Source organism: Coffea eugenioides, chromosome 3 (assembly GCF_003713205.1).
Source record: "Coffea eugenioides isolate CCC68of chromosome 3, Ceug_1.0, whole genome shotgun sequence".
NCBI lineage: Eukaryota > Viridiplantae > Streptophyta > Magnoliopsida > Gentianales > Rubiaceae > Coffea > Coffea eugenioides.
In genome coordinates, this window is record NC_040037.1 from 16,009,048 (window position 1) to 16,033,461 (window position 24,414).

The 24,414-nt window shown below is 33.7% G+C and overlaps 1 protein-coding gene and 1 pseudogene across 1 annotated transcript; both read left to right on the forward strand.

Annotated features, from left to right (window-relative positions):
* Window positions 1-8,580: 8,580 nt before the first annotated feature.
* LOC113766171 lies at window positions 8,581-10,419 on the forward strand (annotated as a pseudogene).
* Window positions 10,420-17,726: 7,307 nt separating this feature from the next.
* On the forward strand, window positions 17,727-19,786 carry LOC113766172 (probable 2-oxoglutarate-dependent dioxygenase AOP1). Its single transcript, XM_027310388.1, has 4 exons — window positions 17,727-17,789; window positions 17,927-18,282; window positions 18,371-18,692; window positions 19,541-19,786. The coding sequence occupies exons 1-4, from the start codon at window positions 17,727-17,729 to the stop codon at window positions 19,784-19,786; spliced, it is 987 nt and encodes a 328-aa protein (XP_027166189.1).
* Window positions 19,787-24,414: the final 4,628 nt, after the last annotated feature.

The window sequence follows — 24,414 nt, forward strand, 5'->3', positions numbered from 1 at the left end:
TAGTTATTTTTATTCATTGAGAAATGGTAAAAATAATGGAATGACACAAGTAGAACTTGAGTTGTATATTCATGAGAATAGAAATACGTTCAAGTGGATGAAATCTGCATTTCATGTGTGAATAAGAACAGATTTAGTATTTACCAAGAGATTAGGAAAAACTAATCTGTTTTAACCCATTATTATCATGAGAATGTGATTTTGGTATTTCTGGAAATGAATCCTTGGTTAAACAAGAGCAGTAACAAGTGTTGAATTAATTCATTTTAGATCTTTTGTGTCATAAGTGGAATCTACATCCCTAGATCTTAATATTTAGTGAATTCTACTCCCCTTGAGATATTGCATTTATCTATTTAAGAATTTTTGTAGTTGAATTAAAATCTGAAGTTTCTGCTCAAATTAATTGTGAGTCTAAATAATAGAGTAAATTAGTATCTAATAATTGTTTTAAATTGCTCCTCGTGGGATCGACCCGATACACATCTCGTACTACAATTACGACCTGTATACTTGCAGTCCAACGGGTGTAAATTCGGAATTAAACTTGCATTGATAAAAAAAAATCCCGTCAGAATGCAAATACTAAAACACCCTCTATGTACATGGTACATAAGACTTGTATAATCAGGAAATTACTAAGACATGAAACTACCAAATAATTTCTGTATACTTAACCAAATAAACTAATAAAATGTGAGTAGACTTGAACTTCTACTTTAGAAATAGGAAACATTAATAATTAGGAAGTTTTGTTTAATCATGCCAACAATGCCTCCTTATACCAAACCTTTGCATGAATACAATTCCACATTATCATCAACAAAAAAATATTCGTTCAAATTATTGCACCATCTTCTAAAATGTTTATTAAGCATTGCAATTCACGTAAGTGGATAGATTAATTCTTATGAATCATTTCACGTTCAATTTAATAGTCTTCTTGAATGACAACTGGTATCACATTTCTTGTTCTTACAAATCCCCACCACAAACAATCTGACAGGATTTTTTCATCTCTTCGATATCACCAAAATGTCAACAAGTGACGTCAGGACTTTTTTCCTTGATCACTATCCAACACCAAGGATAATATGGTAGGATTTCTTTTTTCCAATCTTCGTAATGACAATTGTATTTTCTAATTATCAACACCAATTGTGTACTCCAAGACCAATCCAGTGGCCCAATTTTATCCTGTGTTCCAGTACTCTAACTTATCAAATAATTCATCAAAATCCTGTCAGCATCTTCTTGTGACTCTAATTTGATGAACGCCCAGGATTAAAGTCTAGAGCACTGATATCACTTGTTAGCACCAAAAAATCACATAGCGAAAGTATATTTGACACATACAAAAATATGTGAGATAGCAGAAGTTTATTATTAATCACACAACCAATAAGTACATTCGATTCTCATATTGATACTTATATAAATTCCAAGCAGAATCCCCTTTATAGCAACTACAACTCTCTATAAATTTTTCTCACTATCCTCAACTGAATATAATGCTAAAACAGTGCAAAAGACTTGTGTAATTAAGAAACTACTAAATAATTTCTCTATACCTTAACCAAATAAACTACTAAAATCTGATTACACTTGACCTTCTAATTTAGAAATAGGAGACATTAACTATTAGGAAGTTTGGTTTAATCATGCCAAAAATTTAGTTTTTACAATGGCATCAAATAATTCTTGTTTTTATCTTTCTAACCACCTTTTTTTTAATTCTTACAAAGGGTCTCTAATTAGTATACTTCAGATTTATTGGAATTCCTTTTCCAGGCTCTCAAATATTTATTGCCATATATCTATTATTAATACTGATAAGTGTTTATTATATATGTTTATTAAGTAGCATTATATGTTTATTTTTGGCACAAATTAGGATTTTTAAGGTGTAATTTGCTCTCTAAGTCTATAAAATTTGCGAGTTTCGTTAGAGTATATTAATGTGCAATTTTGGTTATATTTGCAGGATTTGAGACGCAATATAAACGTTGGATTGATATGATGTCACCTAAACTCCATTAATGCATGATTCAATGACAATTCGGAAAGGAAATAGGGCATCAAATGTAAGTATTATTGGTAAAATGCATGAGCAACAACATGGACATCTTGTTGGAGAGCTTAGTGATGAATTGGAGCAGAAAAAAAAACAAAAAATACATACTTGAATTGAATATGTGACCTCCAATACGCGAGCTCAGGTCATGTATCCTGAGGTCACGTACTATCCTCTATTTCTTTGCAACTTGTTCTACAAGTTGTCATATTTTTACACTACTTTTCATCTCAATTCTAGCACAGAATTTCGGCTGCACATGCTCAAGAACCTTTAGGGAAGAGAAAAGGAACCTTTATGTCATTTCATTTACCACTTTTTTACTCTTTTAACACTATATATATATATATATATATATATATATATATATGAATCATTGAAGAGAGTAGAGAGGAGAGAGTTATTATCAGTTTTTAACTCAAGAACTTAGTTAGAGCTTTTCTCATTCTCTCTAGCTAGAAACTTGTAAGAAATACTTGAAAATTTCATTGTACAACTCATTTGTTGAAGAAATAGAAGATTTTGGGAGCTTGTTTATCATCTTGGCTAAGTTTTCTTTCTCTATCTCTTTACTTATGATTCAACATGTGTTCATGGAATGGAATTATGTTTTTTCTTGTTTTATATCACATGAGTAGTTAAATTTCTAGATCTAGGGAGTAGATGAACCTTATTGCTACTTAATATGAGTTGAATATGATTTATACTTGTTACCTCTTATATTAACTTATCCATTTATACATGCTTATCACTTGTTGTTACTTGATCACCAATAGTAATTTTTTAGTTGTTGTTATTAAATAAAAATTGGTAATAATGATGGAACAACATAAATGGAGCTTAAGGAGTAGATTCATGAGAATAGGGGTGCACTTGAGTGATTTTTTTTTTTTTTGTGCATTTCGTGAAGAACAAAAGGGCAGACCTAGTTATTCACAGTAAGAATAGGGAAAACAAGTCTATTATAGGTCATTACATCATACGAGTGAGTTTTGGTTAAAAGAGTGAATTGAATCCTTAATTAAACAAAAGTAGTCAACAAGAGATAGATCTATTCATTTGTAACTTTTATGCCATAAGTGGATTCTTCATCTCTAAACTCAAGTATTTAGTGAATTTTCTTCATTGTTTTCTTGCAAGCTATCTAGGCAAATTAGTTAACTAGTAAGTAATTGTGATTTCTTTTGTGTTCATTGATAATAAGTCTAAATAATAGAGTAAGTAAGGACCTAGTACTTGCAATATTCGCTCCTTGTGGGATCGACTCGATATATTCTCTAAACTACTATTTGACCTGTATACTTGCAATCAAACGGGTATATTTTGGATTTAACTTGCATTTGTATCAAACATCCGTCAAATACCCAACAAAATATCAAGCATATTTGCATTGCTTATGTTTCCAGCCGCTTGAGGATGACAAAGTCACCCATTAACGATTAGCAGTATTTCTGGCATTCGGTCGCCAAACCAGATTGACTGCTTTCTATAATCTATTTTCCACTATCTCGAAATAATTTCCACCTCCACTGAATAAGAGATGTGAATATTATTCCTTTAAATTACTCACGCTTAATATCTAATTAGTGGGCTTCCTTCAATATCAAATTTGAAACTTTTACGATAGCTTTTATGTTTTAAAAAGTCAAACATTAAATTTAATCATTATATCATGAACTAAATAAAGAGATAAATATATTTTAGAATTTTAAAATTACATGTTATCTAATGCAATAAGTACTTATTGAACAATGTATCTAAGCAATATATTTAGGCCCCATTTGGAGTTGCGGTGCATTTGGTAAAAAAATACTTTTAGGTGCTAAACGTACTTTTAAAGTGTTTGGTAAATATCATCCGATAAAATTAGGAGTAGAATTTTTGGTGTTAAAAGCACTTTTAGCAAAAGCTCAAATTTGGTGCTTTTAGAGTAGATTTTATAATTAGAAAAAAATATTAAATTTAATCATCTTATCCTATTTATGAACCAAATAAAGAGATAAACACTTTTTAAAAATTTCAAATTACACATTATCCTATACAATAAGTACTTATTGAATTATATTTTCAAACAATATATTTAAAAGTACTTAAGTAGTTGATAAGTACTTTTATTAAAAGATCTAATAGAAAAGTACTTTTCAATAAACTATCACAACCTCAAACGGGCCCTTAAAAGCGTTTAAACATTTAATAAGTGCTTTTATTAAAAACTCTGTTAAGTAGAGTATTTTTTAATAAGTTATTGCGATCTCAAACAGATCCTTTATCTTGCATATGCCATATCAAAAAAATGCAGCAATATTTTTTCAAAAAATTATCCCATATAATCTACTTTCTAGATGTACTTATGTTTTCCTTATATGAATTTTTAGATGCCATTAATATTATTTATTTATTTATTTTGTCAAATTCAACTTACACCCAATTTAACCAATAAGGGAAGACTCTTACAGTTTCTCTCTATTATCAAATTCATGATTCGAATTTTGAACTTGACAATTAGGGATAGAAGGGTATGGGGAGGGAAGAGAGAATAAAAAGGGAAATTTGTTTAAGGAAAAAAAAAACCTTACACCCCATGTGATGGAGAATTCACATAACTGCCTCATTGTTTTCATTTATCCACTTATGCCCCTCGCACTTGTGGTTTGTTTGGTAAAAAACAGAAATTGACACCAACCATTGATATTCCACTTATGTTCCCATGTCCCCATTTTATGTACTTTTTACTTTGTGTTCTTCCCCTTCCCTTTGTCTTCTCTCCCTTCCTTCCTCATCCTTCTTCATCCCGTCCATTCTTTTCCCCTTTTCTGCTTCCTCTCTCCTCTCTGATCACAGCCTCTAGTCGCGACTAGAAGAGGCAAAGAGAGAGAAAAGAGAAGGCAAAGGGAGGAGAGAAGAAGGGATGGGGAAGAAGCAATGTTGTTGGTGAATGAGAGGAGAGATGATAGTGGTCTATAGTGGTAGTGTGTGATCACTAGAAGAGGATAAAGGTGGTGGGTTTTTTTTAATTATTTATTTTTTAGTTGTATTTGACATTTATATGGATACTGTGTTTTTTGGACTGTTTTTTAGAGTATATTACTATAACATTATATTTGAAAATTTTGTTTGTGAAAAAATCACTAATCTTCGAGGTGTTTTAACAAGTTTTATTTTTAACAAGTTCTTATAACTAAAGTTGGAAAAGATTGAGTTAATCTTATATACACTATCGGTATATACAGTATCATATATGTAAATTTTAAATTAAAATTAGTAGTCACATATCTAACGATAATAATGTATACATTGACAATGTATAAAAGATTAATTCAAAAAATTTGTTCTAAAATAAACTATTCAAAAAATAAGAGTACCAAACACACCCTATACAATAGTGGCAAAGGCCGTTATAAGAAAGAGGAGAACTATCAAGCATTCCATTTTGATTCACTAAATTTTCGTTAAATCCATTGTGACCCAATAATTTATTTGTTTACTATTAAGTATTAACAAAAGATGGGTACACAGATACATTTGGATATAATTGTCCTTAACTCTTTCGTTTTTCCTTCAAGAAAACTCCAAAACGATGAACTCTTCTAGTTGTTTCTCGTAACATTGTCATACATTCACCCACATTAATTTCGCAAAATTTCGCATGCATTGTAAACTATGATACGCAAAATGTATATTCCAAACTATTTAGTGGCCAAACCCACCCATTCAGATATGTTTACACATTTATCTTTAATTTTTCAATGAAGATAGGAGTGTAATAAACATTTATAGTGGAAATATCCAATTTGGATTGTAATTTTTAATTTAAAATATATTATGACAATGTGATTTATATAAAAAAAGATAACTAAAAAAATATGTAAAGAATTATTTTCAAAATTTTTCCCTATAATCCAAATGGGAGTTAACCCTCTTGAAATTCAAATGCCAGTCCAATTTTAGTTATCGGTGGTTCCAAAAAATTACCATCAATCACATGAGAGCCAGCCTAGACACCTCATTGTGCATCACTAAAGCTTGGTATCAGACTTAAGCTCAGTTTGGGGTTACAGTATTTCTAGTAAAAAAGCACTTTTGGTACTAAAAGTATTTTTGAGGCATTAGGTGAATATCATTTCATAAAATTAGTAGCAAAAATTTTGAATATTAAAACCACTTTTAGCAAAAACTCAAATTTGATACTTTTAGAATAGTTTTTGAGTTGTAAAAAATGAAATATTAAATTTAATCATTTTATCTTGTATTATAAACTAAATAAATATATTTAAAAAATTTTAAATTGTATATTATCCAATACAATGTATCCACATAATATATTTGAAAGTACTTAATCACTTAACAAGTGCTTTTAGTAAAAACTCTACTACTTATCAATAAACTATGCAACTCTAAATGGGCGTTATTAGACGGCATTTCCTTTTCCCCCCTTTTAACTTTTGCATCCCGCCGAGATATAGAAAAGCCCAAAAAGGAAGCGGGGGCTGCACATGAGAAATTCAAAGAGGGCGATTATATAGAGATTCAAAGAAGTTCAAAACTGTTTTAGTTGAGATTGGAGGAAACCGCCATCACAGTGAAGCGTGCCGGCAAGGTTCGCATCCGCCCATACTTTGCCCGTTTGCCGCCCACCCAACGCTTACCGGAACTTCTACAAATCCGCGCGTGGAAAACTAGCAGTGTCTACCAAAGCCTGTATACCTTCTTCTTTTTGCCCCGGAGGGTAGTAAATTAGTACACCAGGCATTAAGGGGAAGAAAAGAGTGTTATTTTGCAAACCGTTAAGAATTTGGAGTACTTAATTGTGGGTGTTACCTACTAGAACGTGGCTTTGAGAGTCGTGCCAAAAGTAATTAACCGAGTGAGGTGTTGGAACTTGGAATGGTGCATAAGTCAAACATTTTCTTTGGGTCTAGACCAATTACTTCCAAACTCAATAATTAATTTTTGATTAATGAAAATGCTTTCCAACAAAATCTTGAAACTTGCCTTACTGATTCTATTAGCAACAATTTGTGTAAGTTTTAAAATTTATACATAAAGAGGAACCAGTAAAGCTTGCTAAATTTTGCCAAGTTGGTAATCCATGATAAAATTTCTCATGTGCAAGTATTGGGTGAGTTATATTTCAATTTTTAATACTTTTTGGTCAAAAGAGAGTAATTTTGTGAAAAAAAAAAGGCGAGCGGAACTTGTTTGTATTGCCCTTTTTCTTCAAATTTTTTTTTTATATTTTTCATGAATATATTTATCAGTCATATTTTTATATTACATGTATTAAGTTATTACAGTATATTTTTTTTTATAAAAATTTCAAAAAATAGCAATGATCGATATAATTAATTTCAAAAAAAGAAGAAAAAGGAAACAACAATTTTTTGTCACTCACGCGAGGAACAATAATGTAGAGCCTAACCTAAGCCATTTTTATAGATTTCTTACTGCTCAGCAGTCACATGGACAATATTGGGAACCACAATAATAAAAGGGGCCAATGGTTATTAGGTGCGTTTGATAAAATTGATGTTTGAAATTTGAAAGCTGAAATCTAAATCCATTAATTTATTGAATTGTTAAATATTAAATTTAATATATTTGAATGCATATCACAATTAGTGATAAGTGAATAGTTTATCACTTAATTTGGAAGCAAATTTTGCGTACGAAATTCAATGCCACTTAATTAATTCAAATGTTCAATTTTTTATTATCAAACGGTCTGAATATGTTAAAATCTAAATCCATTAAATTTAAGTGCTTAACATTTGGTTCCTTTTTTTTTGGGATAATAACTAACATTTGATTCCATTCACATAAAACGTGAGGCACATTACCCTCAATTAAAAAAAATACTCCCTCCCTTTTTTTATAACTGACGTTTAAGGTTTTGCATACCAATTAAGAAAAGTTTTTCATTGTTTAAATCTATACACTACTTTCCTTTTATACCCTCATTAATTGTCCAATTCATCCATATTTTCTCTCACTAGAATACTAAATGGTGCTGTTTTACTAGGCCAAAAGCAAAGAGAGAAGCAATAATTACTAGGAGTAGTAATTAAGAACCCTGTAATGGAAAAGAGAGATAAAAGGGTAAAATTGTGAAAAAATAATTAATGCTGCATGGAATAATACAATGACAGATAAAAGTACTTAAGAGCAAATTTCTTAAACGTCAGTTATAAAAAAAGGGAGGGAGTATATGGCACATTGTATCAAATCCAGTTTATTTATTTCACCTGTCTCCATTTTTATAGATTTCTTACTGCTCAGCGCTCGGGAGTCACACGGACAATATTGGGAACCACCACCGTCATAAAAGGGGCGGTGGTTACTAACATTTGATTCCGTTCACATACAACATAAGGCACATTGTATCGAATTCAGAGTAGTTGTTTCACTTTTAGCAATTGCACTTTGCATATTACTAGTAGGTAACTTGTCTCTCGTGTGTTCCTCTTCTTCTCCCTAATTATCATTCTCAATTTCTTCAAAGGGAGATTATGGCGGAATCGGATGAAGTCAAACAGCCGACGGCGCCGGTGAGCATGACCACTCGACCTCCTTCCTTCATCTTCTAGCCACTTTCTTGATATATTTTTCTCTGTGCTGGTAAACTCTTTCTAGCTTATTGGCAGCGTATAGGCTTGTCAAGATTTCGTGAAAATTGCAAAAGAATACATCTAATCTTTTTTTTTTCCTTGCCATGTGCGTGGTTGTCTCGTCAGTTATCACTATAGAGAGCAGATTTTGTGAGAAAGGAAAAGATTATTAAAAGAAGTTGAATTTTTATCACGTTTGAAACTTTGGATAGGAAAGAATTGAACAGAAAAGGAAGGACGTCAGGTCCCTTCCAAGTTCGAAAAACTTTCTGCCCAAAATGGGGCTGGAAATGTGAGAAAGTGGAGTTGGTTAAGTGAATTATTGCATATACTACTTTTATTTTTAAAAAAATTATAATATAACCATAACAGATCTTCTGTTCCACTCCATGTGTTATTCTCTATTTCACTTTTTATTATATTACTATTTTCCTTCACAAAAATCATATTTTAGTTTTTTTAAGATCCAATAATTATTAAATGAATAATATACAAAATTTAACAAAATAACCTAGTAGAATACTCATGCTCATGTAAATTTAAGATTTAAGGGTCTCTATGTAAAACAAAATCTTTTCCTTTCACTTTTCTCCACTTCTAAACAAAGTAAAATTACTTCACTCCCTTTCTCCCCCAAAACTCCCATATAACATGTGGAAAGATTTTCCAATCTTTTCTATTCTATTCTTTTCTTTTCTAGCTTAAGGCTTCAGTCCTTTTCTTTTCTTTCCTAAACTCCCAAACTAGGCAAGCTATTGGCCTTATGCATGTCCTTTTATTTATTTATTTTAAACTTCTTTCCCCTGCAAATCATATCCAAATCCTTGACATGCTAATTCTGTGAATCGAATTCGTTAAGGTTGAGGGAGGAGGCGAGAAGAAGGAGCTCAAGTATCTTGATTTCGTCCAAGTAGGAGCAATCTACATGATCGTTTCCTTCTCATCACTCTACAACTATGCGAAAGAAAGCTCCGGTCCTTTGAAACCGGGCGTTAAAATTGTGGAAGCAACTGTCAGAACAGCCATTGGACCTGTCTACCGCAAGTTCTGCGACATCTCCTTGGAGCTTCTCGAGTTTGCAGATCGCAAGGTTTTTCCTTTTCCTTGTTTGGTTATCTTCTTCCTCAAAAGTCAGTAGTTACATGAATCGCGACGGCTTTCCTTTTCCTGATTCCTTCATTCATTGCCCCCGTAGCCATCTAATAATTCACGTGATCATCAGCTCACCGTTGACTCTCGTGATTTGCAGGTCGACGAATCGATTAACGAGTTAGACCGTCATGTACCCCCGGTGCTGAAGCAATTCTCACATCAGCTGCTCTCGGCGCCTCAGAAGGCCCCTGAGGTGGCTAGAGGGGTGGCCTCCGAGTTGCAGCTGGCCGGCTTGGTGGACGGCGCTAAAACCATCGCCCAAACGCTTTATAACACGTACGAGCCTACAGGCAAGGAATTCTATTCAAGTACGAGCCCCTAGCTGGGCAGTATGCGGTGTCGGCTTGGCGCTTGCTGAACCAGCTCCCCCTGTTCCCTCAAGTGGCTCAAATGATTGTCCCCACGGCTGCTTATTGGTGCAAGAAATACAATGAAACCGCGGCTTACAGGGCGGCGCAGAGGGGTTACGGCTATACGGTGTGGCAGAACCTGCCCGTGGTGCCGATTGAGAGAATTGGCAAAGTGTTTCAGAGTGTGCCCACCGTTTCAAGTGATGCCGAAACCCTTACCGTGTCAACGTCAACCTAAATCGATTTGTTGTTGCCTGTTGCCTGTTGCCCGTTGCCTGTTGGTGGTTAACGATTACTTGCTCATTTATGTTTTACTACTATAACTCTCGTATTGTGGTGTCTGTCTTTCATTGTGGAAGGGAAGGGTTGTCTCCCACAGTCTTTGAGGAAATATCTTTTGCATAATTTTATGCTAAATGTATGGGAGTATCCGTTAATGTAATCGTTTGTTTAATTTCGTTTGCATAATCTTGTGCTTGCGGGTATAAGCCAAAATCTTCATCTTATCATGTACTGGTAATTAGTGTTCATGTTTTCTTGTGCTTTGGAAAGATATTAGAGTATCATATTACTGTCAATGTTTGGCTAGTTACAACATCGAGACATGCTAATATTTGCCTTGGGTTCTCATCGACTTCGCGTATTACTATTAAATTGTCCAAGGAACATATAATCTTCTACACTATTTCTTTAGTTTGTTTATCAGTTAACTCCCCAGTAGAAGCAAGTATCAGAAGCTTTTTTTTTTTTTTTTTTGTCACTCGTGACTTGTCTACCCTATACAAGGGTTCAATTGGGCCTATTGAAGAACCGACGGAAACTAAACCATCATCGAACGACATGACGGGTGCATGCACACATGTGGATTTAATTTATTGGAGAACTGACGGGAACTAAACTATCATCAGACCATTATTGGAGAACCGACAACTATTATCGGCCCACACGGGTGCGTGTACTCGTATGGATTTAAACCACTTAAAATAGTAAGCCACATAAGGTGGCAAGTGGTGGAAGACAATGTTTGAACTCTTGATCTCCCAATCCACCAACTCTTAAAGACTATGGTGGTGGCCAACAGTCATTTTGGTTATTGGTTAAGTACTAGTAGTTTTAAATTTGCAATTTTGAATAATGTGATCAATTAGCTGTATTTTTATACACAAGGTAATATATACTTTAAAAATAACGTATTGTTATTTGCACTCCCACTAGTCCATTTTCATTTTGATGAGATCATATTACCCCTACCTTAATTTCTCATAGACAAGAAAAGAAATTAGGGTAGGGGTTATACGCTCTCATCAAATTGAAAATGAAATAGTGAGAGTGCAAATAACATATTTAGAGTGTAAATAACATCACCCTAAAAATAATAATAATTATATTGATCAAATAATAATAATAATAATATAATAAATGGGTTCATTAATAATATCCAATAGCTTTGACGTTTAAGGAATAAAAGCAGAATCCACCGTCAACTAATGTTTTCTTTTTTTTTTTTTTTGACAAATCAGGAGCAACTCATCTAACATATGAAATGATGTTTTTTGTCTCTCACATATTAGTTTTGTATTTTTTAAGGTCACTTATAGATGAAATGATCATTTTTCATCTTATATATGAAAAAAGCACCGTTTTAGTCCCTCTACTCATTTCTGCTAATATTTTTATATATAAAAAAAATCACGTGCAGCTCATACCTCACATTCTTTTAAGTATTAAACCAGAAAATTGCAGAAGAAAAAGGCAAAAACATCTAATGATTAGCTGCAATTGACACCATATGCGTGATTAGCGTGCTGGATTACTTTCCACTTTCTAAGGTGTGCGTGATTTACTACTAATTTAATTACTATGGGTTCTCCAGCAGTTTTCTTTTATAGGATCTGTCTACCAGGTCAAATGGCGCTGCATAATAACATCAAAATGTTTTCCCATCTATAAAGTAGAAATTTCAGACAGCAGTCTAAGGAAATCAATCTATATGTTACATACTTAAAGTAGGAGTGAGTTTTTTGTCAAAATAGCAATCTTGCTAAAAAAAATATTTCCAATATGATTTACTTTCAAATTTTATTTCCATAATGATGTTATTGTTGCCGATCCTGATTGTCATGTAGGATAATAAGAAAGAAAGTTCTAATCTAATTTATAGTTTCCAACATTAACTAAAAATTTAAATTTTTATTATTATAGAGGCACAAGAAAATTGCATAACTTTTTAATTGATTTAATTGTAACAAGGGTCACACCCCTTGCCAGAGTTGCTATTGCCACAACCCATTCTTCTTTCCTCTTAGACTTGAATAGAGATGTTAATCCATCTAGGTTTGCACCATAATCAAATTGAAATATTCATTTATTCAACTGACAGGCAATATAGGTCACAATGGATGATTATTTCTCTCTAGTTTTTGGCATTTTGCTTGACAATTTGTGGCAATTCAATGTCTTATCAATCAATACTACATAACAAAGCATTTCTTTAGTGGATGTCCAATAGATGCTGTTCATCATCCAACTATAGACCGTCAACAGAAGATCTATATGGAGCATTGTCTGCATACTCACAATAGCATCATAACTTGTTACGAAGATCATCCAACTATAGTTAGTCATGATAATTGATAAGTGAATATTTAACGTACATTTTTGTACAAATTTGGCATGAATTTTTGGTATGTTTTGAGAAGATTAAAGCCATATTTGAACTCTTTTGGTGATAATTGCTTAAATATTGTTTAAGGGTTCAAAACTTGATAAATGAGTGGATTAATGCGTTAATTTCGTGAAATTGTGAAAGTTATTGATGTATGAAATTCATGCACAAGTTGAAAGAAATGTAAGGGTCATCCAAAGGACAAAGTACACAAGAAATTGGGAGCAAAAATGTAGAAAAAAGGAAGAAGTGAAAAACTGGAAAATTGCTCAACACGGATCCGAGCTCGGATCCATGTGTACAAGAGGGATCCGAGCCCTCGTTTGTACTTCTGGCGGAGTGTATCCGAGGTCAGGAAGATCCAACCTCGGATCCATCATGGAAAGTCCTCGGATCCACAGATCCGCGCTCGGATCCATTTTCACTCCTCGGATCCGAGGCTCGGATCTGCCTCTCTCCTCAGCAAGTGGCACAACCGTTTTTCTTTACCTTTCTCACAACTTTTCCAGCTATTTTGAGGGACAGAAATCCGTGGCACATGCTTCTGCAACAAAAGAGAAGACCAAATGAGTGTAGACAAAAAGAAACATCATATCTTTGACTTCTTTTTACAAAATCTGAGTGGAGAAAATTATGAAGGAGAAGAGTAGACTTTCTACCACTTTTTATGCAGAAACACAGGGGAGAGGTGAGGACATTACCATACGTAGCTAGTTTTTCATCTTGTAACATTTTTCTCTCTAGATAGGAGTTCTTGGAGAAGCATTTTTTGGAGTTTTCACTTGTAATCATATTGTACAAGAGCATAGCAGGAATTGGAGAGCTTCACCTTCAATTGGCTAATCTTTCTTTTATCTTTCTTATACTTGTACTTTATGATGTTTTGCATTAATAAACTTGTGAGTTTGATTGTTAAATCATTCATGAGTAGCTAATTTTCTTTATCTAGGGAATAGATGAAACTTATGGCTAAATAATATGAATTGAATGTGATTTACACTTGTTATATCTTGTATTAACTTGTCTACTTGTGTAGCTATGATTACTTGTTATTGATTGATCACCAATAGCTTGGTTATAGTTGTTATTGTTCGATGAGAATTGGTAATAACAATGGAAACACATGAGTAGAGCTTGAGTTGTATGTTCATGAAAATAGAGATACACTTAGGTGGATTATTTAGCATTTCATGAAAGAAAACAGAGTAGTAGTAGTATTTCACCATGAAAATAGGGAAATCTATATTGCTTTAGGCAATTTCTTCATGAAAATGAGATTTGGAAACTTTGGAAATGAATCTCTGGTTAAACAAGAATAATAGCAAGAAGTAAATCCATTCATTTGTGTTGTTTATGCCATAAGTGGAATCTACATCCCTAGAATCTTCCTTAAGTGAAATTTCTCTATTTGCATTCAGCATTTGTTAAACAAGATTTGTATATTAGATTTGTAGACTACAGCATTATACTTTCTCTGTTCAAATTAATTGTAAGTCTAAATAATAGAGAAAACAAGGGTTTAGTAATTGTTTAAATTGCTCCTCGTGGGATCGACCTGATACACATCTTGTACTACAATTGCGACCTGTATACTTGCAGTCCAACGGGTGTAAAATCGGAATTAAACTTGCATTGATATAAAAATCCCGTCAATAATCATCAATATAAGATTGTACAAGTAAACCAAAAAGACAGAAGGCATCATAAGTAGTTTAGCTATAAACATTAGTAAAGGGGCAGGAACAATTGTACTATAATATCTCTTTTAATAGATTTTAAACACTATAACACCTTTTGAACATATTGTATATTATTGTAATTTATTTTTACAATTTTTTTTATGAGAGCTACAGTATTCGATATGTTAGCACAAAAAATCGCATAGCAAAAGTAACATTGGAATCTCACAAACCAATCAATAAATCAAACAAAGGATGAAGTACTTTCCAAGACATAAAATGAAGGAATAAATGTCCACAAACCTACTAGTCACAAGCACAAGTCCCGGAAACAATAAGTTGAAGAAGTAAAAAGATAACAACAAAGTTTCATGCTCTCAATTGTCTAATCACCCTTGAGAAAATTCTTAAATTGTGATGAAAAAAAAAAGTTATTCTACAAAGGGGGTGATTTGTGAAGTTGGTTCCACAAATGTGATCTTCGCATTTGTGAAATGCGAGTTCAGGTACCTCGCATTTGTGAAATGCGAGGTAAGTGTTTTCAGAAAAAAAGAAAAAAAAGCTCGCATTCAAGAAATGCGAGGTACTCAATCTTCTTGCTCCATTTGCTGGTACAAGAACCAGCATGAAGTACAAGACCTCGCGGTTGGAAATGAGAAGCAACAAATGGGATTTTTCTTCATTTTTCTTTTTTCTCCAAGATTACCAATACACAATTCCACCTCACTCACCAGAAGATGCCAAGAATATTCTGGAATTAAGAGCATCAAACGGCTCAAATTCTGGCCATAAAAATGCAGCAAACAATTACCATGGATGCTAGGGTTGAGGGATTTCTTGAAGTTATAAAAAGCGGAGGAACGCAGCTTGGAAGGGGAGAGAAATTGGAGTGGCATTTGGAGAGAAAGAAAGCGAGAAGGGCAAGCAAGAAGGTTGAGATTTTCGGGGAGAAGAAAAACTGGGAAAAAAGGAAGAACTGGGGCTGAGAGTTTCGAGGGACTGAGGAAGACAAAGAGCAAGAGTGAAATGGGGGGAAAAGGGAAGAGTGGAAGCAAGAAGCTTTCGGAGGGTTGGAAAGGATGAGCTGGAGCAGGAAAGAAAAGAAAGCAGAGGAGAAACTAAGAGAAAAAGGAGGAACTTTGCAGCTGGGTTTGTAAGAGAGCTACGGGTTGAGTGAGTTGCCTGGGCGAGAACCTCGCATTTGTTAAATGCGAGGTATATGACCTCGCATTTAACAAATGCGAGGTCTGTTTTTCTTTTTCTTTTTTTTTTTGATTTGAATGCTAGGAAAATTCAGGGAGACCTCGCATTCAGCAAATGCGAGTTCCTTGAGCTCGCATTTGCTGAATGCGAAGACCCCCTGAACGGAATCCCATACAAAAAATGCCTCCTTTGTAGAATTTTTTTAAAAATCATCATAATTTTAGAAATTTCTCAATCACCCTTTGGGTAGAGGAAGGCAAAGTATTATGTTGGAGAGGAAATAATTTTATAACTCAAATATCACAACTCTCTCACTAATAAAAGTCGGACTCAAGTCTTTAAATAGACACATAAAACCATAACATCTATTCCAATACTAATATCTAAACACAACTCTACCATATTTCCTGAATCAACTATATTTCCTAAACTAGTTTTGATACAAATTCTAATCTAGTTACCAAATAACAAATCAACTTCTAAAATTATTAATAGTCTAAATAGTTTGGTTTAATTTTTTGTCAACAAGATATATATGGCTTAAAACATATTAATTACATTAGAGTTATGTGACATTATTTGGACAGCACATTTTGAATTTTTGCCTAAGTAAAAACTTTTGAACCGTGAATAGAACAACCATATGTGCCCCATTTCTATAATCATCATCCCTCCGAATATTCATCCTAATCATCTGTTTAACCTTCTAGACAAAATGCAATGATTTGGAATTTATTATTAGTCTAAAAACTCAGCATCAAAGTCCTATCAAAATTCCAGCATGTCTAATACTCTAATCTGGTGGGGTACTGGAGCTACCCTCTACGTCCCACCTCGTGATAGGCAGCGCTGGGGCTCACAGTTCATAGGCTCACCCTTTGAATCCTTCTCACGTTCGAATCCTTCTCAATGACTTCATATTTCTTTGTCAAGCACAATTTCTTTAGTCCCTCATTCCTTAGTTTCATGGTCAACTATTCGTCATGTTTCTCATCGTAATTATGACAACTTTGGGCGGATTTGATATGTTTCTTGTATCCAACTTGTGAATATTGGACAAAAAATTGAATGATTTCTTTAATACATGCTAAAATTTAAGTCATCTACACAAATGGACAATCTATTTTGATACATAATTACCATAAATTAGCAGTGAGCCTCTGGTAGCAGATAAGATATTTATGGATTTCTGTAACAGGTGCATATGTCCCAAGGCACTCATTAAATAATCCTTGAAAAGGTTTGGTCGCCAGTTAATTGGATCTCCAAGTGATACCTTTTTTTTTTTGTTTTGAAATAGTAGGGTTAAATAGACAATATATATATATAAATGAAAGCGGAAAATAAATCTAAAGCATAATAAATTTTAAAAAAATGTGTGTTAACCAGTGTCTTAAAGACACAAATTTTTATAAAAAGATATTCCTAAAAGAGTACTGACATCAAATTGATGAGTTAAAGTAATTGAATGTTGGGGAATTTTAAATATGAGTGGGCCTGCGCTTGCATGGTAAATTATATAGGAAAATTTTTCTTTTTCTTTTCTTCTAGTTAAACTGTCAAACTTTTGTTGATTGAAAAAAAAAAAGAAAGTTTTTGTGTCTGGAAATGTTTACAAATGAAGTTTCTATTCAAAGAAAAAAGCATTTAATACAATTATGAAGGCAAAGAAGGGAGCATTAAACGATTTGTGACTCACTTCGTCCTGAAAGAAGTTCTTCTTAGTGCTTCATAGTTACTACTACGAGAAATGCAATTTGGAGGTTTTGCCAGGAAAGACACTCTACCTAACACTAATAATTGATTCGCCATATTGTAGGACCACTTATTGATGAACAACAACAGAATTTAAAACCCTACATCAGAATCAATCAAAAAGAATAATCAGGTTTAGGCGAAACTTGTTTTTTTCTAGCAATTGAAGATAAAACTTTCCCCACCACATGACGACTTTTTTTTTAAAAAAATTTTTTGATTGCCATCTGAAGGATATGATAGATGACCATTACTAACTACTTCAATAAACCAAGATCAAGGTACCCTTTGGCCTTAAAAGATCCTGTAAATGCCTGAGCAGAATAGTTCTTAGCAATTAGCATAAACCGTAGATTCTCTTTCACTTGTCAATCTTAAACTTCAATAATCCAAGCAAAGCAAGCTACAGGATAACGATCCTTTTCATGTGTTCTCTAACACAGAACTGCCTTCCTGTCATAGACTTCACTAAGAAAAACTTAGATCCAAGTTCTAGTTTTTGGCCATCTACAAGGCAAGCTGTTGTCCGTGCCCTGGAAGACTATGGCTGTTTTATAGCCCTTTATGATGAAGTCACTTTGGAACTTAATGAAGCTATTTTCCGTGCATCTGAGGAGTTATTTGATCTCCCAACCGAAATCAAAGTCCTAAACACTTCTAATACACCTTCACACGGCTATGTTGGACAAGAGCCTATTATTCCTCTCTATGAAGGTTTAGGCATTGAAAATGCCACTACTCTTGATGGAGTTCAAAAGTTCACCAATCTATTGTGGCCCAATGGAAATCATAGTTTCAGGTATACGTGAATAGTAGATTCTTCATTATTGTTTTGATTTGCATTCGTAGGGTAAAATTACACTAATCATTGTTTCTTTTTTGAACAGTGAAACTGCATTCTCGTACTCGAAGATTGTGGCTGAGTTAGATCAAATTGTGATGAGAATGGTGTCAGAGGCTTATGGTATAGAGAAGAATTATGAAAGTCTCCTTGGGTCGATGTCCTACCTTCTTAGGTTAATCAAGTACCGAAGACCTCATGAAAATGAAAAGAATTTGGGAATTGTCCCTCACACAGACAAGAGCTTCATGTCCATTCTTCAACAAGATCAAGTAAAAGGTCTTGAGATCAAAACTAAGGATGGCGAGTGGATGGTTATTGATCCATCTCCATTCTCTTTCATCGTCATGGCTGGTGATGTATGCATGGTAAGTTGCTCGCCCCACAGAGCTTCATCTTCGGTCCATATTCCTTCAATTTTTTTTTTAAGCAGCAATACCCCATACACGAGAAGTAGTTAGCCAGCTTTTATTAATAATCAAATGTTATTACAGAGAGGGAGACATATATTGAAACCTCCAAAGATACACAAGATGAAACTAAGTAATTCTACATGACGGGTAGGCCATTTTATTTAGGCGGAACACCCCTTTTACAAGTTTAGGCAAATCAGAAAAGCTAGTGAAAATTGAGTTTCTTGTACTACTACAAGCATAATTAGCAAGCAAATCTGCAGGCTTGTTCACTTCTCTATAGGGAAAAAGAAGAAGAAGAAGTGGTATCTCTTATATTGACTAATCTGATTCACATGTTTAATTCTCACACTCACAATCTTATTACAAGTTGTATAAATTTGTCAGATAAATTGAGATTATCCAAATATGTGTGATCCTTTGACCGTTTTTAAGTTGCGTACAACCATACATATATATACAAAGAATCATTTAGCATTTGGAAAGGTTTCTCGAACAATCTGAAAATTATACACGAAAATTTATTTAGGGAGTTGAAATTTCGAATAAATGAAATTAATTAAGTCTGAAAGCTGAATAGCTTGAGGGATAATGCTATGAAAATATTAACAAGACGAGCAGGCTAATAATTGGAATATCAGGTGCTACCACAATTATCGCATTATCAATACCATGACTCTAATCATTGTAGCTTTTATGTTTGAGGGATATTTCACTATCAATTCTATGACTCTAATCATTGAAGTCTTTATGTTCGAGTTTAATTAATCTTTAGAGTTCTTTTTGTGATGTGGATGGCCTAGGCATGGACTAATGGCAGGATTGAACCTCCACACCATCGGGTCATAATGACCGAAAATGCAGAAAGGTATTCACTCGGCCTATTTACATTCATCAGGGACTTGATTGTTCATGTACCGGAAGAACTAGTTGATGATGAGCATCCGCTGCAGTTTAAGCCATTCGATCACTACAAGTATATTGACTACTACTACACTGATGAGGGCAAGCGATCAAAATGTCCCATAAGAGACTACTGTGGTGTTTAAGTTGTCAGCCCTAGGCCTAAGTTGATGAAAATCTGATGGTACTGAGGAATGAACTTAAAGGCGAAGAGGAAGGCTATGTGCTGGCAAATTTAGATAAAGAAGAAATAAAGATTTAGAAAATGAATAACTCTTCCATTTAAGAGTTTGTGTTATATGTGGAGTCAACCTCTTAAGTGTACGTTTAATATCTAAAATCATGAAACAGTCAGTCCCTTAAATACATGCATCATAGCCAGTCATGTTTGGGTCCTATCTTTACTTCTTGCTGAAGCGAAATAGGAAGGCTGAACTTGTTTCATGATCTCCACTTTGCAAATCCAATATCCTTTTGCCATTTGCGAGCTGAATACAATACCAGCTTTTCTGTTATTTCAGGTTGGAGCCAATACTGATTTTAATTAACATCTTCATAAACTTTTACCTGCATGCGATAAGTCATTAATTAATCGAGCAATTTATGTCGCCAAAAGTAATTTCTCAAACCTGGATCAAAGGATCCAAGGTGTAGAGTCTAGTGATTAAGTGCATTAAGGTCATGTCTCTGGCTAAGGAAACTGGCAAAGCAAAATTATCCTGCCAAAACAATTTCATATAAATGGACAACTATATATATATATATATATATATGGGCAAATTACATTTTATTCTCTGTGGTTTAGCATTTTTTTACATAACTCCCCCTATGGTTTCAAAAGCTATACATAACCCCCTCATAACTTGGATTAAAGTGTTAAAGTGATGGAAATAGTTATTCGTAATGGAACTTCTAAAAATGTCGAAATTACTCTTATAAATACATGACACACTAATCCTGTATTATTTTTATATTTTACCATATAACCCCTTATGGTTTAATTTTTTACCATATAACCCCCTTATGGTTTTCAAAATATACAACCCCTCTTGGTTAATAAATAATTTTCAACCTTACATAAGGGTATTTTTGACATTTTAAATGACTCCGTTACGAATGATCATTCCCGTCACTTTGACACTTCAATCCAAATTATGAGGGGATTATATATAGTTTTTGAAATCATAGGGGGGTTATGTAAAAAATGCTAAACTATAGGGGAGTAAAGTGGAATTTGCCATATATATATATATATGTATACCCTTTATCAACTCAATGTTTCTTTGATTCTTTCTTATCCTCTGTGTCGTGTCATCAACGTGAAAGCTCTGCAGTGGCAGTGTGGCACCAGCCCTCAACCGGACCGAGGGCTGGAACGGTTGCTTCTGCAACCGTTTAAGCAACCGTTCTGAAAGGTTATGTACATTTTGCACACAGTATAACTCTGTTTACATATGATTTAACTTATTTTCAATAACTCATAACTCTAAAACAAAATTTTGTGAGTTCTACACATATTGAAATCTGGATTTTACAATTTTTTTTGGTCAAATCATGATCGTAAACTGGCAGAAACGTTTCCTGCCCCTCCTCCCCCTCAACCCTGGTAACAAACAGGTTAAGGGTAGGGATATGATTGTCGGTACAACTATTCTGGGACACTTACATCCATTTAAATAAAATATAAGTCCATTGTTTAACAATCTACAATACTCCAAATATAATGTATGCTTAGAACACCTTTTTTACAAGTTCGTACACAGTATTAAAAACGATGTAGACACGTGATTTGAGATTTACACTTCAAATTTTACAATTTGACCAATCATAGCCATGAACCTTTGGAAATGGTTGCTTTGAACTTTTTCTATATTTTAAGCAACCGTTCCTACCCCTGTTTCATTGCAAAGCTAATCTATGCATTAATCTTTACACTGGTTGTCAAACTCCCAAACAACTATTAACTGCATTTCATGCAGCAGCTTCAGTGATGTCCAATACCTCACGCGGAAGTGGAAGAAGAGAAGAGTGGAGGTATTTTCATAATGGGCTTCTCTCCACGTCATTGTCGGCCTCAACCAGGAGCTCCTCAAGCTGTAAACGAGGCCACTGATTAAATAATAAATACACCAAGAATGCTGAAGGGGAATTCAAACAAAGGACAAGAACTGACAGAGTTCATGACGTTATGTCATGTGTAAGAACCTAAAGGGTCCTGTGAATATTGACCGAATTATTAATTAATAAATAAAAATTTATTGTGCTAAACTCATTATCAATCAGTTATTTATTGTGCAAAACTACAATTACATATATTATGCTATATCTCACACAATGAGATTAAGCAAATGATAGCACTAATTCTAACCATGGAAAGGAGAAGAACATATGAGAAATTAGTGCCATGAATAAATGAAACACTAAAAGAAAAAGTCTAATTAATTTTTTTCCCACGTTTTCATTCATTACAATTCTTAATACACATCTAATGCAGTTTCAAAAAAGTTGCTATCTCATTTCATCCTAAAATTTTTCCTATTACAATTGAAACTTTAGGAACTATAATTATTACTCCCTATGTCCCATATATTTAATCATGTTTGCGGATATGTGTTTTTTATACATAATACACTCCACCAAAAAGTTTTTTTATTTGTTTCACTTTTAACTTTAATCATGTGCTAGTCAAAATAAAAAGTAGAAAGCAATTCCATCACATTTGTTTTTATGCATCATTAATGAAGGGTATAAGGGAAATTTCAGAATATAAACTAGTTAGAAATATCAAATATGACAAATATTGTGGGACAGTCAAAAAAAGAAAGTATGACACTTTCAAGGGACGGAGGGAGTAGTAACCAAAACATTGGAAACAAAAAAGTGGATTGTCAAAATTGTTGACTAGCAAGAATTTGATTCTAATCATCACGCATTTTTGAATTTTCGATAATGGTCCTACTTTGACTAAAATCAAAGGTTTTGTGCACCATATTTGTTTCGATTGAAACATTCAAGTTTTGCTATGGCTCAAACATTGGTGTCCAAAATTGTATTTCTTCTAATCAAATATCACTTTAGAGATAGAAATCATCAAGTAGTTACACCCTTCTAGCAACAAAACAAAAAAGGAAAAGAATCAAGCAGTTACATCCTCCGACTCTAAAACAAAGAAAAGTTCTGCATTAACCATTATGGGTTATCACAAAGTAGACATCACAGTTTTCTTTAATGCACCCAAAAGATAAAGAAAATGAGCTGTGACATCATACAAAAAACCTAGAAGAAAGACGCAAATATGTACAGCAGAACAGAGCATTCGTTTTTCTCTTTCTTATTTTCTTTACATACAGATAGACACGGTGGGGTGCTCTGGCCAAGGCGACGGTGCAACGGCAACGCATCGGACAAACGTGACTACTGCAGTGGGCCTTTCCCACGCCTGTCTTCATCTTACCCAATTGCCATCAGCTATCGTTCGACAGCTTTCTGATCTTATAAAAGATTATCCTGCAACACTGTCGTGTGCATGAAAATTTAATATTGGAAAGGTGTTAGGCCAGTCGGCACCAGTCCAAGTATTTTAGGTAAGCCAGAACTTGAAGATTACATACTATACATGGATGCTACTACTGAAGAATATATTCTAAAATGATTGACGACTGATGACCAAAAGTATAAGAGAAGGATAATTATTGCTCAGAAGACTCTCAATATGATTCCAAGATAAGATTCCAGTGCAGCTAAATGACATACCATTGTGTTAAGGGCAATTAAGCAGAGCTCTGTCTGGTTGCTTCCGTCGGCAATTAAAGTGCACCGCAATCATATTTGAAGTGAATAAAATATAAATGTGGCAAAATGGTTATAGAGGCAAAGTGGAATAACATCAAGCTTCAATTACTTTTGGCTTTTTTTTTTTTTTTTAAGTCATGCTTCATTTACATTGATAGCAAAGAGAACTATTACAATAGTATTCAGAAAAATTACAATTGGATCATGTGACCTGCTTAGTGTAAACCGTTACATAATACTTGCTTGATGTTTTAGTGAGCTCACATACACACATACATATATGTATATATATGGATTAATCTTTTCTATATCGATGATATATACATTGTAAAATTTAAATTTGAAATTTAATTTTTATGCATAAATCATGAATCTAATGATGATAATATATATACACTGTTAGTATATATAAGATTTACCATATATATCCTTGTAAAAATAACCTTAATTAGTGCTAGCAGTATTCCAACACTTGCACTAAAACTGTGAGGTGAGATAGTTGTACATCCCGGATAACTAATACCTAAGAGTATATAATTGGCCTCCACATCCTGGCAAAAATCGGCACTTGGCGCTGGTCAACGGGTCCCCTGCGTCGGCTACTTGCTTGAGTGCCGCTAAGCTACTTGCACCATTGGCTGGGCGATGGGAAGGAGCACAGCTAAGGCCTTCATGTCACCCTACAGGTCGCGGGGCGCAACAAATACGTGGTTGGTGAAACTTACGTAAAATAAATAATTTATATATTAATAAAACATGAAACATCTTTGCTATATTAATAATTTATATATTAATAAAACATTAAACATCTTTATTATACTACCAAAAAATTTTGACACATATGCAAATTTATCCGTCATAAATACATGTATTAGGTTACAATTTCTAGTAAATTATATATTGGGAGAAATATAGTTCTACACATGCGTTGTTTTATTTGGTCCCTAATGTTTAGCATTGGTATAGTTTTAGCACCTAAAGT

Bases quoted from the DNA above. Each gene is read 5' to 3' on its own strand.
- LOC113766172 (XM_027310388.1), top strand. From the start codon at position 17,727: ATGACCATTACTAACTACTTCAATAAACCAAGATCAAGGTACCCTTTG. The intron at 18,283-18,370 runs GTATACGTGAAT...TTTTTTGAACAG, and splicing joins AATGGAAATCATAGTTTCAG to TGAAACTGCATTCTCGTACT. The intron at 18,693-19,540 runs GTAAGTTGCTCG...TGGATGGCCTAG, and splicing joins TGGCTGGTGATGTATGCATG to GCATGGACTAATGGCAGGAT.